We start from the raw sequence: 22,196 nt of genomic DNA on the forward strand, positions 1-22,196 counted from the left end.
CGTGCAAGGCAAACGCCCTACCCACTGTGCTATAACTCCAGCCCATTATAGTACTTTACATGATAATATAATAATATAAATAATACATATCAAAGCTTAAAATATGATCTATTGGCTTACAAAATATGTTCTGCAATTATACTCCAGGGTTCCATGAATATTTGATGCTGATTTCTTTTCCTAGTAGATTTCAAACTAACTAAAACTCTTATTAAATAAGTTCAGAGGGCCCAATTTCTTGTTTTCCCTGAAACATGTTTTCTTCTCTGCCTTACTACAGTTTGGTCTGCTCCACTTCATTTCTTGTTATTTTGTTAATTGATACCCCTTTTTAGCACTGCATCCTGAACACAGAGAGGGGATGGAAATTGAAAAACAGTGCATAGGAACATAAATCTCTGCCACTGTAGGAAAAATAAGTATTTTCTTACAAAGCAATGTTTAGGGCTAAGAAGGTGAACCATATGCAGATGATCTTTTTCTTAAAATGTGTGCAGAGGGATGCCTACATGCTGCTTTAATTTCCCAAGTCTGCCATAACAAACGACCATAAACTTAATGCCATTGTGCAATCAGAACTTACTCTTTCTTGGTTCTCATGGTCATTAGTTCCACCCATTGGAAATCAATGTGTTGGTGTGATTCCACTCTCTTTTCCACTCTCCAATCTCTCTTTGATTCCACTGTTCTTCCTGCATTAACATATGCCTCAGAGACCTGGGCCCTATGCAAACAGGATGAGAACGCTATTTAGGTCTCCCAAAGAAGAATAGAAAGAGCTATGCTTGGAATATCACGTTTCATTCAAATGAGAGAAAAAATCCGGAGTTCCGACATCCGTCGATGATCCATCGAAGATAAAGAATCAGGGACGCTGTCTCATTTGCCAAGGTGTCAAAAATCAGATGGACTGGTCATGTAATGAGATTTAAAGACGACCGCTGGACTAGAGCTGTTACTGACTGGATTCCACGGGATGTCAAAAGACCGCGTGGCTGCCCTCCTACCAGATGGTCAGACTTCTTCGTCAAGATCATGAACGATTGGTTTGAGGCTCTTCATGTTCCCAGAGCGAACAGATGTCATTGGGCTACACTAGCACACGACAGGGACAAATGGAGATGTTACTGGCGCCCGCTCGAGCAAATCGACAACTAACGGGAAGTTAAGTGATTAAGTGATTAAGTGTTGGTGTGATGGGTTTCCCTCTGAGGCTTATATTCCCAGAGTCTTCAATCTCTAATGGCTTTTACTCTAACCTATACCTCTGGCTTCACATGAGCATTTCCTCTCTAATTTTGTCTCTTTCTTGTTCTTTTTGTGGGGGGTTGGTAGGGGACTTTGAGCCACACCTGGAAGTGGTTGGGGGCTACTCCTGGCTCCATGCTTTGTGGGTCATTCCCTGTGTTGCATCAGGAAACAAGCAATGCCAGGGATCAACTCTGGGGCCTCCAGCATGCAAAACATGTGTTTTAGCCTGTTGAGCAATCTCTCTATCCCTTATTTTTTCTTTATAAAGACATTTTAATGTATCATGGAGTTTAGGACCCTCCCCCCAAATAATCAAGGATGATTTCTCCACCAAAATGCCCTTAATCACATCTTTGAAGTCCTTTTCCAAGTACAGTCTTTGGGCATTAGGATCTGATATCTTTGGAGTCACCATTCAACTCACAATACCTGCCAAGTAAAACAACTAGAAACGCTCCCTCTCCTCTTCCTCCGCACTCAAGGACCACTATTGGTAGGTTCTGGAGGACAATATGGGTTGCCAGAGATTGAATGCAGGTTGGCCACGTACAAGGCAAGCACCCTATCCACTATCATTTTGGCCCCAAATCTCCAAATTTCTAAGAGTAGGAAAAATAAAGTTAGTGTGGGTCATTTATACTATTATTTTATTTCTGCTCCCTTCAGACAAAAATCATGAAAGGGTTAATACTGGGGGGTTAATACTGGAACTTTGGGTTGAGGGAGGAGGGCATCTGGTGAGCAATTGATTGGCAGCTCAGTGCTAGGACCTGAGGATGCTGTGCTGGCTTTGCAGTTCCTGGGACCACCAGGACCCCCTCAAGTCATGTAGTATTGGGATGGAATCCAGAGCATGTAAGACACACACCCTAACGGCTGTACTATCTCTCTGACACCATAAACATTGAAATTTGAAAAATGGGTATTGGTAGCTTGGTAGAAAATCACAGTGACAGTAGGGAGACACCTTCTAGGAAATATTCACAATAACCCAGAGGATAAAAATTAGGCTTTAACAGACAGAGATACCACAAAGAAAGAGAATTACAGACCGATATCCCTGATGAAAACAGATGCAAAGATCCTCAACAAACTACTAGCAAATAGAATCCAACTACTCATCAAAAAGATCATACACCATGACCAAGTAGGATTCATCCCAGGGATGCAAGGATGGGTCAACATTCGGAAATCAACATAATCCATCATATCAACAAAAGAAAAGATAAAAAGCATGTGATTATATCAATAGATGCAGAGAAAGCATTTGACAAGATCCAGCACCGCTTTATGATGAAAACCCTAGCCAAAATGGGTATAGAGGGGACCTTCCTGAACATAATTAAAGCCATCTACCACAAGCCTACAGCAAGCATCATCCTCAATGGGGAAAAACTGAGAGCCTTCCCTCTAAGATCAGGGGCGAGACAAGGATGCCCACTCTCTCCACTGCTGTTCAATATAGTACTGGAAGTACTTGCAATAGCGATTAGGCAAGAAAAAGATATTAAGGGCATTCAGGTAGGAAAGGAAGAAATCAAGCTCTCACTATTCGCAGATGATATGATACTATACTTAGAGAACCCAATAACCTCCACCAAAAAACTCTTAGAAACAATAGACTCGTATAGTAAAGTTGCAGGCTATAAAATCAATACCCAAAAGTCCATGGCTTTCCTATATGCAAACAGTGAGAGAGAAGAAAGCAACATGAAAAAAACAATCCCGTTCACAATTGTGCCCCAGAAAATCAAGTACTTAGGAATCAGCTTAACTAAGGAAGTAAAGGACCTGTACAAAGAAAACTACAAAACGCTACTTCAGGAAATAAAAGAGGACATGAGGAAATGGAAAGATATCCCCTGCTCATGGGTCGGGAGACTTAACATTGTCAAAATGGCAATACTACCGAAAGCATTGTATAAATTCAATGCAATCCCTATAAGGATACCCATGACATTCTTCAAAGAAATGGAGCAAACACTCCTGAAATTTATATGGAACAATAAGCCCCCACGAATAGCTAAAGCAATTCTTGGGAAAAAGAAAATGGGAGGAATCAGCCTCCCGAACTTCAAACTGTACTACAAAGCAGTAATAATTAAAACAGCATGGTACTGGAACAAAGGCAGAACTGCAGACCAATGGAACAGGGTTGAATACACTGACATCTCCCCTCAATCATATGCTCATCTAATCTTTGATAAAGGTGCAAGTAATGTGAAGTGGAGTAAGGAAAGCCTCTTTAACAAATTGTGCTGGCATCACTGGAAGGCTACATGCAAAAAAAATGGGCTCAGAACTCTGCCTAACACCATGGATTAAAGACCTCAACATCAGACCAGAAACCATAAGGTACATTGAAGACAAAGTTGGCAAAACCCACCATGACATTGAAGCTAATGGTATCTTCAAAGATGCCATGCCACTGGCCGAGCAAGTGAAAACAGAGATAGATAAATGGGACTATCTTAAACTAAGAAGCTTCTGCACCTCCAAAGAAACAGTGACCAAAATACAAAGACAGTCTACAGAATGGGAAAGGATATTCGCCGAATACACATCTGACAAGGGGTTGATATCCAGGATATACAAAATACTGGTTAAACTCCACAAGAAGAATACATCCAACCCCATCAAAAAATGGGGCAATGAAATGAACAGAAACTTTCTCAAAGAAGAAATCCCAATGGCAAAAAAGCACATGAGAAAATGCTCTACATCATTAATCATCAGGGAGATGCAGATCAAAACCACAATGAGATACCATCTCACACCTCAGAGACTGGCCCACATTCAAAAGAACAAAAGCAACCGATGCTGGCGTGGATTTGGCGAGAAAGGGACACTCCTTCACTGTTGGTGGGAATGTCGACTGGCTCAGCCCTTCTGGAAAACAATATGGACGATTCTCAAAAAATTAGAAATTGAGCTCCCATTTGACCCAGCAATACCACTCCTGGGAATATATCCCAGGGAGGCAAAAATGTATAGTCGAAGTGACATCTGCACTTGTTTGTTCATTGCAGCACTCTTTACAATAGCCAGAAACTGGAAGAAATCTGAGTGCCCAAGAACAGATGACTGGTTAAAGAAACTTTGGTACATCTACACAATGGAGTACTATGTAGCTGTTAGAAAAGATGAAGTCATGAAATTTACATACAAGTGGTACAACATGGAAAGTATCATGCTAAGCGAAATGAGTCAGAAAGAGAGGGATAGACATAGAAAGATTGCATTCATCTGGGGATATAAAGTAACAAAATATGAGATTAATACCCAAGAATAGCTGAGATCAGCACCAGGAGGATTACTCCATAGCTTAGTGGCCAGTCGGGCATTCTAGAGGAAAGGGCAGCTCAGATAGAGAAGGGAACACCAAATAAAGGGTGTTTGGAGGATCCTCCCAGGAGGGGAGATGTATGTCGAAAGTAGACTATGGACTGAACATGTTTGCCACTCAATGCCTCTTTTGCAGACCATGACACCCAAAAGGAGAGAGAGAACACAGGGGATTGCCCTGCCACAGAAGCAGGGGGTGATGGGGGGATGGGGGCGGGGGGATATTATCCATGGTGGTGGAAAACGGGCACTGGTGGAGGGATGGGTATCTGATCATTGTATAATCAAACCCAAGCACAAAAAATTGTAAATCTACAACTGTACCTCATGGTGTTTCACTAATAAAAAAAATATATAAAAAAAAATTAGGCTTTAAAATCACCAGATACCGATCACTTATAATGGAAAGTGATTCAGAAAGTTTAGATTCTGAATATGAAGAAGTTTTAGATAAATTTTAATATGGCAGGTTAGTTATAAATATGATCCCACATCATTACCCTTCTGTATCCATGTTTTATGTCATGTGACTTTGCAGCTTTTCCCATCAGGATCAAAATCTATTTCCTTCGTTCCTTGAATCAAAAATGCCCTGTGATCACACAGAATGTCTCTGATGTAAAGCTATGTAACTTTTGAAACGAGGTCCAAGAGATCCTGTTTCATCTCTAATCACCCTGAGAATAAACACAGATTCGCATATTAGGTGATGAGAAACATGTAGCTTCATCACCCTTACCACTTCATCCTATGTTCATAACCATGTGAATGGGACCATCACTGACCAGGTAACTCTCAGACCAATAGCTTTACAACCTTAAATATCCAAAAGAGTTCAGTGAGAACAACAAAACCCTACAAGATCAGCAGAACAACATAACAACATAGGTGACCTGCAGATGTCATCAGTATCAAATGCTTTTACTCTAAGTAACTGGGTTGTAGGTCTGTTTAATATGTGACAGAACGTAATGCAGAGGGAAGGAAAATCAGCATAATTTAATGATGGGATTAATAAATAATTCAGAATTAATTAAATTCAATATAAAATATTTTTGGAGTAGTTTAACTAACTTGCTTCTAATTTCCTTTTTTGTGTTATTATCAGTTATGGTATAGGACAAAAGACATTTGAGATAAATTTATTTTATTTTATTTTATGTTTGAGTACTGCTATTTATTCAGCCACTGATTAGCTGATTGAATTGTGCATGAACTCCACCTTACTTTTTTTCATTTTTTATAATTTTATTTATTGAATCACTGTGAGAGCAGTTACAAAGCTTTCAGGTTTAAGTCTTGGTCATACAATGAAACACCCGTACCTTCACCAGTGCCCATTCTCTACCACCAAAAACTCCAGTATACCCCCATCCCAAAACCTCCCACTACCTATGGGGCAGATGATTTCCACATTACTCTCTCTTGACTTTGATCACATTCAATATTTCGACACCAGACCCACCATTATTATTTGAGACTTTACCCCAACACTCAGATCTGCTGAAAAGGCAACAGTAGACAATTTGTGTTCTATTGCTGGCTATGAATAACATATGATGTTGCGTGGCTGCAGTAGGGTCATGTGATTTTGAAATTCCGAAATTTTGACACTTAAATCTGTAGGGATTTCTGCCAAAAGCTACTGGGTTTCGAGATTTGCTCCTGAGTCTCTGGGATCATGGCCGTTGAGCAACTTGATCAGGAGCCAGAGAGGCAGTTCGTGGGCAATGACTTGGGGTCTTGTTGGGGTGGAGAGGACAGGCCCGGCTCCACCCCCCATCCCGTGAGGCCCAACAAGTTTCATCACTGTGGGCCCAAGCCTGACTGTCCAATGGCTTCTGGAGGATGGCGGCCACTGAGCCACCAGGGGGAAGCATGTAGAGGGACAGCACCCTTTCCCCCCTGTGGTGACCTGGTGACAGTAACCAACTGCAGGGTCCGGACACATTTCTGCCAAAAGCCGCTGGGTTTTGAGATTTGTTTCTGAGTCTCCGGAATCATGATTGTTGAGCAGCTTGATCAGGAGCCAGATAGGCCATTCTTGGGCGATGACTTGGGGTCTCGCTGGGATGGGGAGGAGAGGCCCGACTCCACCCTCATCCCGTGAAGCCCAACAAGTTTTGTCACTATGGGCCCAAGCCTGACTGTCCAATGGCCTCTGGAGGATGATGGCCACTGAGCCGCCAAAGGGGAGCAGGCGGAGGGACAGCACCCTTTCCCCCCTGGGGTGGCCCAGTGACAGTAACCTACTGTGGGATCCGGATGCATTTCTGCCAAAAGCCGCTGGGTTTTGAGATTTGTTTCTGAGTTTCTGGGATCATGGCCATTAAGCAGCTTGATCAGGAGCCAGAGAGGCCTTTCATGGGCGATGACTTGGGGTCTCGTTGGGGTGGGGAGGACAGGCCGGCTCCCCCTCCCCATCTCGTGAGGCCCTGTGTGTCTCGTCACTGGGGACCCAAACCTGACTCTCCTGTAGCCTCTGAAGGATGGCGACCCATGGGCCGCCGGGGGGAACATGCCAAGGCACGAAACCTATTCTCACCTGGGTTGGCCCAGCACCGGTAACCTACTGCAGGGACCAGATGCATTTCTGCCAAAAGTTGCTGGGTTTCGAGATTTGTTTCTGTATCTCTGGGATCATGGCCATTAAGCAGTTCCATCAGGAAACAGAAAGGCCATGCCTCCAATTATATAGCTGAGCTGGAGGTGGTTTGTGGGTGTGTTTCCCACATACCTAACTTTTGGCCGTTTACTCTCTTGGCAAACTTTGCCCCAAGTTTTTGGGGTCTGGCCAAAGGCACAGCAGCAATTTTGGGGTATCTGGAAGTCTGAAGGCACCATCAGGCTGCTGATGCACTCACCTCACAGGTACAGATTGACCTGCTGGCGGAACCATACCCCCCCATTTGAGATAAATTTAAACACATCTTTTACTTAATGTGTGTGTGTTTTTATTCGAATCACCATGAGATACACAGTTACAAAGTTTTTCATAATTGGGTTTCAGTCATAAAATGTTAAACACATCTTTAGATAAGTATAAACTAAAAATTGGAATGCTATACTTTCACTGAAGTCATTTCATTCTGGAGGGGTTGAAGACCTCCAAAGCACCCATTATGGCCTCCAGGGCCCTCTCTGAGAGTACATATTTTTCCAGCATGTTCAGTCCTGGGTGAGTTAATGCTTCACTACTTGGGCCCAAACATATTGGGGACTATCTGGGCCATACTTGGTGGCTCACTGGAGGATTAGATGAGCCCAGGGATCAGGTTCAGGATTTATGCATGCAAGAATTGCACTCCACTATTATTTTGGCCCCAAATGTCCAGCAGGTGCCGCCAGCAGGTCAATCTGTACCTGTGAGATGAGTGCATCAGCAGCCTGATGGCACTGTCAGACTTTCAGATACCCCAAAATTGCTGCTGTGCCTTTGGCCAGACCCCAAAAACTTGGGGTAAAGTTTACCAAGAAAGCAAATGGCCAAAAGTTATGTATGTGGGAGACACACCCACAAACTACCTCCGGCTCAGCTATATAATTAGAGGCATGTCCTTTCTGGTTCCTGATCGAACTGCTTAACGGCCATGATCCCACAGACTCAGAAATCTTGGAACCCAAAGGCTTTAGGCAGAAATGCGTCCTATTCCTGCAGTAGGTTACTGGCACTGGGCCAGTCCAGGTGGGAATAGGTTTCATGACTTAGCCTGTTCCCCCTGGCAGCCCGGTGACCACCATCCTCCAGAGGCCACTGGACAGTCAGGTTTGGGCCTGCAGTGATGAGACATGCAGGGCCTCACCATATGGGGGTGGAACCGGCCCTTTCCTCCCCATCCCAACGAGACCCCGAGTCGCCTCCTACAAAAGGCCTCTTTGGCTCCTGATTAAGCAGATTAATGGCCATGATCCAAGAGACTCAGAAACAAATCTCGAAACCCAGCGGCTTTTGGCAGAAATGCATCTGGACCGCATACAAGGTGGCCGCCACCTCAGAGCTTCTTGGAAAGCCAGGTATGAGCCGGTGTTGACGGGGCAACTGCAGTCTCATGGGAAGGGGGACAGTACTTGCTCGTCCTTCATGCCCTACCGAGGTCACGAGTAGTTGCCCCCCACGAGCCGCTCTCTGGCACGGCCATGGCTCCAGAGGCAAAAGGACTAAGTCCAGAGCCTGACAGCTTGCAGCAGAAAAGTGAATGGACCATGCATTAAACTATGCTGCCATGCCTCCCCGGGAGGGAAAGGGTGTTGCTCCCTTCTGCCTCTTCCCCCCAACCCCCCGCAGCAAGGTGGCTGCTGCCTCAGAGCTTATAAGAAAGCCAGGTATGAACCGATGGTGACGGGGAACTGCAGTCTCATGGGAAGTGGGGTGGTACCGGCTCATTCTTCACACCCTACTAAGGTCACGAGTTGCTCCCCACGAGTGGGTCTCCAGCACAGCCATAACACCAGATGCACAGAAACCAATCTCGTAATGATCTGGCTCTTTGGATTTCTTTTGAAATCCAAAATCATTTATATGATATTATATGATTCTCATACCAGCTATAGAAAACAAAGTATTTCACAATGCCTTTTCAGCAATTCTGACTGTTGAGGGTGGGGGGGGGATTATAAACAATAATGGTGCACCTTTTGTCGAAATAATAAATGTAATTAATATAGAGAAGAGTTAAGTAGAAATCATCTGTCTTACAGGCATTGGGAGGGCTGGGGAGTTACATTGGGGTTCTTGGTGGTGAAAAATGAGTACTGGTGAAGGGAAAGGTTTTTGATCATCGTATGACTGAGACTTAAACCTGAAAGCTTTGTAACTTTTCCCACAGTGATTCAATAAATAAAAAAAGCAAAATAAATAAATAAATAAAATTATGAAAAAAGAAAAGTAAGGTGGAGTTCATGCCCAATTCAATCAGCTAATCAGTGGCTGAATAAATAGCAGTACTCCTACATAAAAATATAATAATTGTACTTCAACCTCCTTGATTTACTTACTTCCTTCCTTCTTCTTTCTTTCTCTCACTCCTTCTTTCACTCTCTTTCTCTCCCTTCCTTCCTTCCTTCCTTCCTTCCTTCCTTCCTTTTTGTTTGTCTTTCTTTCTCTTTCTTTCTTTCTTTCTTTCTTTCTTTCTTTCTTTCTTTCTTTTTTTCTTCCCTTCTGTTATAACCTTCTTTAATTTCTTCTATCCTGAAGGATGTGCTCTCATGTGTTTAAAGTAAGAAATGATTTCTGTTTCAATTAATACATTAATTCTAATTTCAGTTTTATGCTATTTATCTCACAATGGAGACGTTACTGGTGCCTGCTCGAGCAAATCGATGAACAACGGGAGGACAGTGCTACAGAACAGTGCTATTTATCTGTAATGTGAATTTTGGTGATTTGTTTCCCTTCACTGAATTTCAGTTGCTCTATATGAAAAGTGAGGATGTTAATACCTTCTGCATAGTTGTTTTAAAAATGAAATATAACCTTGAAATGAATCTGCTATGTGAATTAAGAAGACTGAATCAATGCTAATATTAATATGTTAAATCATATTGTTTTAAAATATCTTTATTTCTTTCATTCATTTCCCCTTCTCTTCCCCTTCATTGTGATGATGGGGGTTGTGGTGTTTCACACTCAACCAAGGTGCTCACTCTGTGTATGTGTGTGTGTTTAATAGTTTTTAGTTATGCTACTCGTACCCATCTGGTAGTGGTGTGCTGGAGATTTGCATACCGATCCTCCACAATGGGTTTTGAACAACGAAGCAATTCACTCTGTGTATGTGGGCAGAGTGAAGATACACAATACAACCTCATGCTTCCACCTCATAGAAACTTTTGCAACTGAGTCATAACTGGCCCCCTAATATAACATTTTCTTTTGAAAAATAGTGTTGGTGATATTCTTGATAAAATATTTTCATTTCAGAAAGTTGTATGCACATAAGTTTTCTTGCTTTTTTAATCAGATTCCTCTCTCCCCTCATAGGCAAAATAATAATTGCAAATAGGTTCTTTCCCATAACACAGGGTGCTTACCATTGGTGTAATAGAATAAAACCACTTGGCCCATCGGCAGCCACCCCAGCCCTGATTGCGCTAGATTCAAGGGGTAGCGAATACACTGGGGATTCTCGTCTCACCTACTTCCATCTCAAAAACTCCATCAAACTCTGCACCCACTCTCTGACAACTGTAGTGACAGGACAGAAGCTTACAACTGATATGAATAATTTAGAGTCTCTAGAACAAGTCCCGAGTGGTTTCTTTCAGGTGAATTTAAATAAAGAAATGCAGAAAAGATCTTTCTCTCTAAGAAGGAAAATGATTGAGACTTAGGAAACTAAAGACTGCAAATAAAGGTTCGTGTAGAATTGAGGCAACCTAACAAATGAACTCTATCTGGGGAATAGAAGAAAGTAAACCAGTACTGAAAATCAGACTGCAGGGAAGAAAATACAATTGGCATAGAAAGCAGAAATGGGAAAGAAGGGGAAAGGGTGGAGAGGAAAGGGGAGGGGGAGAGAGTTATATGCCTGGCGTTTCAGTTTCCCAATAGATTTTCCTGTACTGTTTACTTTCTGCCTGGAGATGTCAGCCAGATTCCTTCGACTATCTTTATAATACTTCATTCCCCCTTTTTATTTGAGCCAATTTGAAGGGATTTTCATTCCTTGTAACCAAATGACCCTTGCTGGTTTGAAATTTGTTTCTGGCTTTAGAGATGTCTTGGATTTCTTCTTAGTCCTTCTTAGTGGAGAGGAAAAGTGTGCCTCAGTGTTTTTGTTTTTAAAGTTAGAGGAAGGTGATAAATGACTGAATGTAAGAGATTAGAGGGTGGCTAAAGATGGTGGTACTCTAAAAGAGGAAAAATATTGTATATGAGATTCACCAGTGAACAAAGCAGAAAAATTTAGTAGTGATTGTTCCCAGTGATGCCAAGAATGCAGGAAGGAGATACACATCATTTTGAAAGATAGTGCATATCTTGAACGCTTTCCTGTGATTTAGTGTTAAAAAAAAGAATCCACTTGTGATGACAGCTAACAGTTCATATTAGTGTCCTGTGGAAAGATTGTTGGTGATTTCTTCATTATGGATTTTTTTTATTATAGGCTATATCAATTACCCAATTCTAAAATTAAAATTAGACCTGTTTGACCCACTCTGTGTCTATAGTAACACAACATGAATGTGCGTAGAAGACATTAGTCATCTAAACAGCCTATTTTTAAGCGTTATGCACAAATTCCTATGCATTTATGCATTTATCATGCTACTTCCATTGTACAAGGATTCAGGGGAAACCAATGAGTCAGATAAGTCTATGCCCTCTTAGAGTTAGTGGAGATAGATGCAAAATGAAGGAAAGAAGCAGTGAGATCTTAGAAAATAATGACAACCTATTACTGAAAGGTGGTAAGAACTGAAGTAAAAAATCTGGAGCAGAATCCATAGCAGATGAAGCGGTGAGGAATCAGGAAGAGATCTATGTGGATAATCTCTTTTAATATTGAAAATGACGTAAAGCAATAGGACTATCACAAAAATTGTGATAGCTTTCTATTGGATTGCTAACTTTTTGGGAAATACTGCCTCTGGAAACCACGAATCTGTTTTCTATATCTATGAATTTGGTTTCCAGAGTATTTGTCTTTCTCTGATTTATTTCATTTAGAATGGGACCCTCAAGGTCAATTCATGTTGTGACAAATAACAATGTTTTCTTTTTATGGCTGAGTAATATTTCGTTATATATCATGTATTTATTGCATTGTTTTATCCATGAATCTGTCTAATACATATACAGATACTTTTATGTCTTTTTATTATTAATGCTGCAATCAGCATGGAGGTGATGTTATACCTTTATCTTTTTAGGTTAATATCCACAAAGAGAATTGCTTGATAATGCAACATAGTTTTGTTTATTGTTTTGATTAATGGCTATAGTATTTTCTATGGAAGATTTACTCTTTCACATCCTGATCAACAGGTACACAAGGGTCCCCTTTTGTCCATGTCCTTGCCAACACTTATTTCTTGTCTTCCTGATGACCATTTTAATAGAGGTGATCTGATATTTATCTCACAATGGCTTTATTTACTTTTCCTAGATAACTGGATGAATTTTATTTGATTGTCGCTCTTTCTTGATTAATTTTTATGTTGCTGGAGATAGAAGCCAGATACTCAGACATGCAAGGTGAAGTGTTATACCACTGAGCCACACCCTCGGTATTTAAAAATAAGTTTCTTGTCAATACTTTATTCTTATCAAGTGTTTCAAATTATTTCCTTTATCCAAAGAACCTGTTAAGGTAACAATTTTGATCTAAGGGCCATGAAAACTGAAAACAAAAAACTGAAAATGTTATTTCTACTGGAAAGAAGAGATTTAATCTAAATAGGGTTCTGGCCAATTCAATAATCCGATCCCAGTTGATGCCACTTGTATTTTAACTTTTTTTTTTTTGCTTTTTGGGTCACACCCAGTAATTCTCAGGGGTTACTCCAGGCTCTGCACTCAGCAATTACTCCTGGCGGTGCTTGCAGGACCATATGGGATGCTGGGGATCGAACCTGGGTGCAAGGCACACCCCCTACCTGCTGTGCTATTGCTCCAGCCCCTATATTTTAACTTTTGTTGCACTTTTGCTTTATTCTTTAAAATGCACTCTTAGACTTTAACACAAGAGGATTCCATTTCAGTGCAACTAGCCATAATCCCACTATTTTATGTACTTCTTTCATCATAGCTTCACTAAGAAGGTTTATTAAGATGTCAGACTCTGCACTGGGGACTCTGTACAATAGATGATGCCATATGGCTCTCTAGTTCCCTTTCTATTACTTAGAATTGGGTTGTTGTTGTTGTTGTCATTGGGCCACGTGCAGCCAAACTCAAGAGATCACTACTGGCTCTGTGCTCAGGGGTGATGCGGGAATAGAATCCAGGGTCGGCCTCCTGCAAGGCAAACACCCTGCCAGCTGTACTATCTCTCAGGCCCAGATCAGTTCCTTTTCTTGGAACACTTTTTCGAGCATTGTTCTCGCTTCCCTTACCTTTCTCCCTCCTCTACCCTAGGAGGGTACTTTAAGCTTGAATGTGAGGGTGGGTAATCCTTCCCAAACTGAGTGGAGGCTGGATCTGTGCAATCGGCCGCAAACTGCAGAGCAAAGGCGCGTGGCGTGAGAACACCTGGCATTCTCAAGAAGGATGCTGGTACCTCGCGGGTTTCAAGGGCTCTGGCAGCTTTGGGAGGAAAGGATGCAAAGGGAGGGAGAACGGAGGTTGGTTCCGCCAACTGTGTGGCCAATTGTGTGGGGTAGAAGTTGTCCCCTTTGGGCTTTGCGGGAACCACGGAGCCCAGGCGCGGCCGCGTCTCGTCCGCGGCGGGTCCGAGAGCACCCACTGTCTCGAGGGATGCCACACGAATCGCACAGGGACCCGAACGACAGCGGATCGTTCTCCGAACTCGGAACCTCAAAATGCTTATTTTCACAGCTTTTACTGGGGAAAGTCCGGGAGGAGAGTGTCTGGCTGGGCCCCAGTTCCTGCCCAGGCCGCCGCCTCTCCTCCTCCCATCTCTCCCCTCCGCCCTTCCTCAGTTCCCCGCCAGTGCCCCAGACCTCCGCCTGTCCTAATTCCAGACCGCTGGAGCCATCCGTCGACTCCCATAGGATAGAAGGGTAAATCCTTGCTCCGCTCGCCTGGCCCAAAGGACCCTCCGCACTACGAGTCCGACTGAGTCCCGGGCGCGGAGACTTCGCTGTCCTGTAGGGGGCGCCGTAGAGCTCGGCTTATGTCCTGGTGTTTGACGTCACAAGAGTAAGAAGGTGCGCACATCAGCATCCCAATACTGTTTTTCCAGGACACGCGGTTTGATTGAGGAATGGCATCTAAAGAATCAAGAGCACGCTGCCTGCCATTGTGGAATGAGCAAAACCCTTACCCTCTTAAGTATGAAAGCTCAATTTTTCTCCACTTCCCTCTGTATGAACTTCTATATTTCCCCAATGAGACAAATCACCCAAGGGTGACCCTTAAAGTTTGATTCTGCTACCAGCTGCATCAGCATCACTTGGATATTTGTTAGAAATTCCCAGACTTCCAGAACTTGAGGTTCTGGCAGGTGGAATTCAATAATCTTCCTGCAACCAAGTAGTGATTCTGTCACCTGCTGACTAGTCAATGGCTTCAATTTTGGGGCCAGTGTTTCCCACTGATGGCTACATCTAGCCTAATGCACCAGACTTTATCACTTCTCTTAAGATAAACATCACCGATTTAGTTGGAAGTGGTAAAATCTGCCAGAAACACATAAAATTTTCTTGTAAACAATGAGGATAGACTTGGGACACAGAGACAGGGACCCAAAGGGAGGCAGAAATGAAGAGAAAGAGACTTTTCCCAGTTATCGTGTCCTTTCTATAGCGTCTATCTTCCTGAGCAGTCACAGACATTCTTATTTGAAATACTTCATCTTCCTTCCAGACATCTGCAACCTGCTTTGGTTGTTCTGGTTCTTTCTGAAAGTGCAGCCTAAGATACTTTTCGTAACCAAGCGGTCACAGACAGAACACACTCCACCCTCCTCCTGCATCAAGGAATGGTTGGGGGGTCGCCTCAGTTCCTTTCACTCTCCCCCTTTCTCCAACTGCTAAATTCAGAAGGAGTCAGGCTAAGTAATCTGGACTGGCCTGAGTGGAATGGTGGTCACACCCTACTGGGACGGATTCCTGGAGAATCACCCTTGGGAAGCAGGACTTGGTGGGTACAGATGCATTTTGCTGACAGAGAAAGACTAGTGGGATAGGAAAGGTACTTGCAGGACTTGCAAAGGGAGGTCACATTTCATACTCCTGGGACCAGCGATAGCAGGAATGTTGGAACATGTCCTGGCCCCTAAAATTTAGGGAACAAGCTCCTTCTTCCAGATTGACCCTGAAGGTGGGGCTTCCTGATACCCAGGTGCCAATGTCTTTGATGGTCACTGGCCTTATCTTTCTTTAAAGTCTAGAGTTTGAGAGAGAAGTGATTTGGGTAAAAATCCCTGTACAAATCTAGAGAACAGTGGGGAAGGATGCTGAGAGCTCTGGTGACAATCAGCAATATACCATAGGAGGTTGTTTGGGTTCTTTTGGCTCATACAAAAAGAAAAAAAGACAAAAGAGACCATTACCTATACATTATAGCCTGGATAACATATACCACTTGTACACACCCCTTTGAGCTTTCTGTCAAGGGCTCTTTTAGGATGGGTCTGATAGAGAAAACTCAGTCCCGCCTCTTAGTAAAAATTACTGGTATTTGCACAGATCTCTTCCTTTACAAAAACGATTGCACAAAGATAATCACATTAGAACCCCATCAATGATTTGTGTGGTAGAAGAGGAAAGGCATGAGTATGATTACTGTTACCTCTAATATCATTTCTATCATTATTTTTCAGAGTTGAGAAAACTGAAGAACTGATAACAATAACAGATCTCATTCCCCTGACCCTGAAAGAGCCTGCAATACGTTGGGAAAGTATTGCAGTTGAGTAAGGAGAGGCTGCTAAAATCTCAGGGCTGGGATGAATGGAGACATTACTGGCGTTTGCTCGAGCAAATTGATGAACAATGGGATGACAGTGACAGTGACAATGATACAGTGAGAAAACTGAGTATTCAAGTCTTTGCAAGAGAAAGCTGCTCACAGAATTAGGGATTAAACCCAGCATATTCTGTATTCATCAGTTCATGCCTCATGCTTACTTAAAAATTTTAACAGAGGCGAAAGGAAAGAGGATTTTGAAAACAACACATTTAAGATTTGGGGTCTTCACAAGAATGAGCAGGCACAAAACCTGTTTCCCTACCCCTGCAGACAAGTGCTCCCCATTTGAAATATCTGGTTTGTAAAATCATCGGTAGTAGGAATCTGTAAAATTTGCAAAACAGCAAAACTCAAAGGACCTAATCTAGTAGGACTCATCTTCAAACTAAATTACCTTTTTTCCTTTGGGGACTACCTCTGGCAGTACTCAGAGCTTACTTCTGACTCTGTACTCAGAAATCACCCCAGTTGGTGCATAGGGGACCATATGGGATGCTGAGGATCGAACCCAGATAGACTGCATGCAAGGCAAGTGCCTTACTCTGTTGCTCTGATCCCTTCAAACTAAACTCTTAATATGTGGGGGATGAGGGCATTGTTCCTCTAATATAAGCGACAGGACACGCAAATTTGAGGGTGACTTCAGTAGCCAGAACTTGAAGTGACCTCTAAATGGTCAAATGTGGGGGGAACAGGAATGGATGGATGGTAAAATATTTGGAAACCCTGGGGAAGTTCTCAGTGTGTGAATGACAGGTGCTAGGTGACAGGTCACCCAAGTGCACAACATCCCAGGCAGGAGGGACAATCGCAATTGTTAACTGCCATAGACTGAGGCCCCTTGCGGGGTTGGGGGGTTCTGGAAAGGTGTCTAGGGCTCTTCCCCTGCTCGCCAGGCTGAGCGCGTCACTCTCTGAGCAGCCTTAGGGGTTAGATCTACGTTAGTACCAGAGAGGGAGCGGGTAAGCAGTACTCCAGGTACCGAGGGGACTGAGGGGAAAAAAAAAGGGGGTGGGAGGAAGAATCGAAAAGAAAGAGCAAATGAAGCGGAAGTTTCAAGGCCCTCAGCGAGGAATAACAGTATAAATAACCGAGGACGTCTTGTAAACACTGCGGTCATAACCCCGAACATTAAACAGCCCCGGTGGCATCTGGCGCATTGGCCGCTGCGGGCTGCGCTAGGGCAGCGAGGGAACTGGGTCCCAGGCTCCTCGGCCTTGCCTCTCTGTTTATCTCAATTTAATCTTCCCCAACGAGCTGTTCCGTAGCCTGGAAGATGTTTAAATTAAAAGCCCAGTTCGCCCGGAAGTCGTGGCGAGGGACTGAACGCACAGGCTAACCTTAACCGCAAGGCAGGCTCAAGGTTGGAATTAATGAAAGATTAATAAAAAATGTACCGCGTGCGTCGCAGCACTTTGAAAGTGTTGAAGCACGCCCTGGGGAATTTACGCTTTTTCAGAGCTCCAAGGATTCCCCAGGGTTCTGGAACGTTAGAAAAATGTGGACTTTTTCTTGCTCCTATAAGCTCTTACTTGGTGAAATACAGGAAAATCGAATTTTCTTTTTCCTTTCGCCCCCCCCCCCCCGTTGAACGGAGTAATTGCCAATAACTTTAATCCTCTTCTTTCTTTGTTAACAGTGTGTTATTTCTAATTCTTTTAGAAGTAATTTACAATGTAATTTGAGAAACCCCAGGACCATATTTGCGGGTTTTGGACAAAACAGAATGTCTGATTTCAAAGCAGAAATCAATCGTATTTCATTCTTTTCTAATTCTAGAAATTTTCGTGAGGCTTCACACTTTTTTGTTGCCGGTATTATCAAACTCCTCCCCTCCTCCCCCCATACCTCATAGCTTCGCACATTTCTATTCGAAGCACCCCTAAAAAAAATCACACCAATGTCACAGGGCTTTTAGCAATATAAAGAAAGATTTATTTTCGAAAAGTAGCAAACGTTTGAAAAAAATATATAACTTTAAGTGAGTTACTTTATAAATGTGACTCTCAAAGTCAGCTATTCTATCACCTACATCTTACAACATATTGTACAAAAGATACACATCGATAGGCTCTCATTATCTATTTATATATTTATAATTTCATATTGCACTTGGACCAGCAAGGCTCACAGAGTCATTCACGGTAGAAGTTAATAAAGTTAAATAGATGGGACTCTTTTGTAAGTAACGATTGATCTCGTCTGCTTTGGAAACGCATCTCCTCGTCGCTGTAAAGTGTTCTGGCGGGGTGGGAGAGGGGAAGGAGCTTGGCGAGGGGGAAGCAGAGACAGAGAGCAGGGAGGGCAGGGGTCGTCTTCCCGGGAACCGGCTTCCCCCCCGGGGGCGCGCCTTTCCCAGACTCGCACCTCCAAGGTCAGGATGCCGTGGTTCCACATAAGCGGCTCGCGGCCACCACTTCCTTCAGGTCACTCTCGGGTTTCCCGGCCACCATAAAGGGCCACGTCTGCAGGAGAGAAGAGAGTGGAGGAGGTAAGTGACTTTGGAGGAGGGGTCTGAGGAGGAGGGAGCCTGAGACCCGCCGAAAAGGCGCGGTGTAGACAGACTGGGAGTTGCAAAAGACCCTAGTTCCCTGCAATTGATTCCCGGTGCGTGTGTACCTCGTAGCTCCTTGCAGCCCAAAGCAGGTTGGTACCAAGTCACAACTTTAGAGGGTACCGCAAAGTCCGGCTGGCACTGAGTTCGAGGTGAACCCTAGACAGAAGACTTTTGGAAAGTCCAAGGTGGCCCGCGGTTGGCACAGTCGGAGGCCAATACTATCTTTAGTGACCCTGAATAGGGGAGCAGGGGAGAAGGACCTGGTGCCCAGTGAGTGCCAGGTTCAAGGTGAAGTATCCTCCTGCACCCTCTTCTGAGCCCTGGTTTGAGGCCCTCTTGCTTTTCATCCCGTCTATTTCTTTAGGGCCAACTTTCGATTCCTTGATCTGTCACAAAGGCGGACTTGCCCAGTTTTAAAATTACTCCCTATTTTTGAGGGAAAAGAAAAGAATGCTAATAAGTACCCATATTTTATTTAACATTGCCTTTCTACTGGTCTTTGAAACAGGACTTTCTTCCCCTGTCCCCTGAATTTTTACAGTGAAGCACACTGAATTTTTTTTAAAGAAGGCAGCCGAAATTGTTAAGATTCTAGGCACTACTTTCATTTTTGTCCCAGAATGCAAGAAGGGTTCCCCCCAGCACCACCATTTTTCTTCTTAAAAACCTATCTCATACAGAAAATAAACTTTCAGTCCAAGGGGAAATACTTTTCATTGGCAAACTGCTGTTTTGCACCCCCTCCCCCCAACTCCTGCAAACTAATTCGGGTGAGAAGACAATTCAAACCTTTTTAGCTCTTGCTGTTCGATAAGACTTGACTTTTAAGAGGGGGAAAAAAATCTCTCCTTATCAAAGATAAACAGAGGTGCTAGTAAGTCGTTAGGGTTTTTTTCCTCCCGTGTCTGGTCTCTTTAAAATAAATAAAATTTGAAAGAAATTAAAATATATTTCTTAGACAAACATTTGAAAAGAGTTTTAAAAACCAACCTCCAGGATATTGCTTTAACTGGATTAACAAAAATCCAGTTCAATGGGAATTAAGATAAATAGCAAAGTGCCCTTAAATCTTGGGTAAGAGTGACCTATTTTAATATTATTCAGTGCACCAAAACACTAGTGGATTTATTTATTATGCTGTTTGCTACAATTGCTGGCATTTTAATTGTTAACCGACCTGTAGGAAGATTATTTAAATAGCTCGAGAATTTATCTGACGTTTACAGGGAGTGTGAATGTGTCCATTTCTAACGGTCTCCAATATACCCGGGAAAGAGAGTCTGGGACTTTACTTAGAGGAATTAGCGGGGAAATCAAGGTCTACTTCTCAGCCCGCAGAAAAACAAAGGAATAAATAAAATGCCTCTTCACCGCCAAGCATCTTGTGAGTGTACCTGGACGTCCAGTATCCAGAAGCCGAGATGGCACTGAGACCGAGTTGGTTAGGGATGGGGTGGGGTGGGATGGGGGATTTAGTCTCTGCCAGTTCCATACCCGCAAACTCCTAATTGGGCTGCCCTGTCAAATGCTTGCATAAATCACCCGCGCACCCGGGTGGCAAGTACCATGTGGAGATGCCTAGCAAGGATCCCTTAGAAGCACTCGTCGGGCGTGCCTCCAGGTGCTGGGTACGGGTGCCCAGCCTCTAGCAAGTTAGCGCCCAGGGTGTAGGACTGCGGGGCGCGCGGGACGGCCCCACCCCCACTCCCGGCGGGGAGCAGCCTGCGGAAACTTACCAGGTTGACCGGGTGAATGTAACCGTTCTCATACTTGTCGTTGGCCAGGATCTGCCTCAAGTGGGCGATGTAGCTGGACGCCAGCCTGAGCGTGTCCAGCTTGGAGAGCTTGGTGTCCGGGGGCACCCAGGGCAGGGTGGTCTTGAGCCTGGAGAAGGCCTTGCTCAACACCCTCATCCGGGCCCGCTCGCGCGCGTTGGCCGCGTTGCGTTGGACCTGCTTCCCTTCCTGGCTCACCCCACTCAAAGGGCTCTTCTTGGTGGGCGCCTTCCTCCTCTTGCCCAGGCTGCCGCGGCCCTTCTGGGGAGAGCCGGTCTCGCAGTTGGAGCTCTCCTCGGTGCTCTCATTGGAGGTGACAAACTCCTTGTTCGAGTCCATTTTCAGCCCGTCGCAGTCCAGCATCTCCACCTCTTGAAGGTCCTCCACATCGCTGAGGGAGCCGGTGGACATGCTTGGGGGCTGGTGGTGGCGAGAATGAGAAGGAAGAGACAGACCCGAAAGCAATGGGGCCCCCCGAATACAGAGAGTGGGACAGCCACCTCGTTCTGCTCTGGGGAGTGCGTGTGCGCGTGCGTGTGTGTGTGTGTGTGTGTGTGTGTGTGTGTAAGGAGTGGGGGTGTGGGGGTCTGACTGGGGGCTCACACCCCTTCCCCTTTTCCAGAGATGTAAGAAGGAACCGCGGGGGACTTCTGCGGGAAGGAAACCAGGGCTGTTTCCCCACCCCGGAGTCGTGGCCTTAAAGGAGTGTGAGAGAGCGCTGAGGAATTTGGTGGACACTAGGAATTTATCTGGGGAATAGAGAGGCGGATCCTTGCAGCCCAGGGGAGGGGCCTGGCAGCCCCAGCAAAGCTCTTAGACCCCTTTCACAACCCAAGGGAAACTCTCACGCGGATCCCGACTTCCAACTTGTAATGTAAATCAATTCAACTGCAGGTCAGGCCTAGCCCAGGGCTTCGACCAGGAGAAGCAGGCCCCACCCACAGCCCCTAGGGTTCCCTCCTGAGAGGTCAAAGCTGGTTCTTCTGGAGAACTCTAGGAAGAACAAGATATCTTGGGGGCCTTCCAATCACAAGGCGCAGAAATCTCCTACCCGACCCCCTTCTGTACAAGAAAGCATCAATTAAAATGCAACAGAGACCTCCTGCCTTCTGCTGACACCCTGGAACACGGGACCATTACCAAGACATCGCCCCACCTCTCCAGAATGAGGAAAAGTCGTGCTTTATAGAATCTTTATGGTGATGCCCAGAGACAGGACCAAACCTTCATCTGCACTTGGTCTCTTTAAGGATAGAAAGGAACTGTGTATAGACAAACATACTTGGCCGTTGCACAACCACACACAGCTTGGTGGGAAGTTAGGGGGTGGGGGGTTGGGGTGATCTAGGGTAACATGAGTGAGTATAAAACATTTTATTTGCTTATCTTATTTTAAAAAATAAGAGAGCTTTTCCCTAAATCTCTTTCTAGAAAAGCAATTAATAGTGTTTTAGGTGTCTTAGCTGCTGGGTCTGTGGGTGTGACTTGCTTTTCTCTGTCCCAGCCTGCAGTTCTCTGGGGCCAGGGTTCTGACATAGCAAACTGACATTAGTAAGCTCTAAGTAGGAATAAAGGCCTTTGGAAAAGATATTTTATTTTATTCTTTTGTCACTAACCCCAACCCAAATCCTTTTTCCTGGAGACTAGGAAAACCTGTGCAGTAAGTAGAAAA

General features: G+C 44.2%; 1 protein-coding gene across 1 annotated transcript; it reads right to left on the reverse strand.

The window, feature by feature from the left end:
* Positions 1-18,128: 18,128 nt before the first annotated feature.
* Positions 18,129-20,935, reverse strand: TCF21 (transcription factor 21). Its single transcript, XM_056126277.1, has 2 exons — positions 20,486-20,935; positions 18,129-18,657 (listed from the first exon to the last, which is right to left on the reverse strand). Exons 1-2 carry the CDS (start codon positions 20,933-20,935, stop codon positions 18,568-18,570), a joined length of 540 nt encoding a protein of 179 aa, XP_055982252.1. The 3' UTR covers positions 18,129-18,567.
* Positions 20,936-22,196: the final 1,261 nt, after the last annotated feature.

Source organism: Sorex fumeus, unplaced genomic scaffold (assembly GCF_029834395.1).
Source record: "Sorex fumeus unplaced genomic scaffold, SorFum_2.1 ptg000061l, whole genome shotgun sequence".
Taxonomy (NCBI): domain Eukaryota; kingdom Metazoa; phylum Chordata; class Mammalia; order Eulipotyphla; family Soricidae; genus Sorex; species Sorex fumeus.

What these genes read in the sequence shown, in the direction of transcription:
- TCF21 (XM_056126277.1), bottom strand. Translation starts at nt 20,935, where the DNA reads ATGTCCACCGGCTCCCTCAGCGATGTGGAGGACCTTCAAGAGGTGGAG. An exon ending in ACATTCACCCGGTCAACCTG is followed by an intron (nt 18,658 to 20,485) that starts GTAAGTTTCCGC and finishes TCTCTCCTGCAG; the next exon opens with ACGTGGCCCTTTATGGTGGC.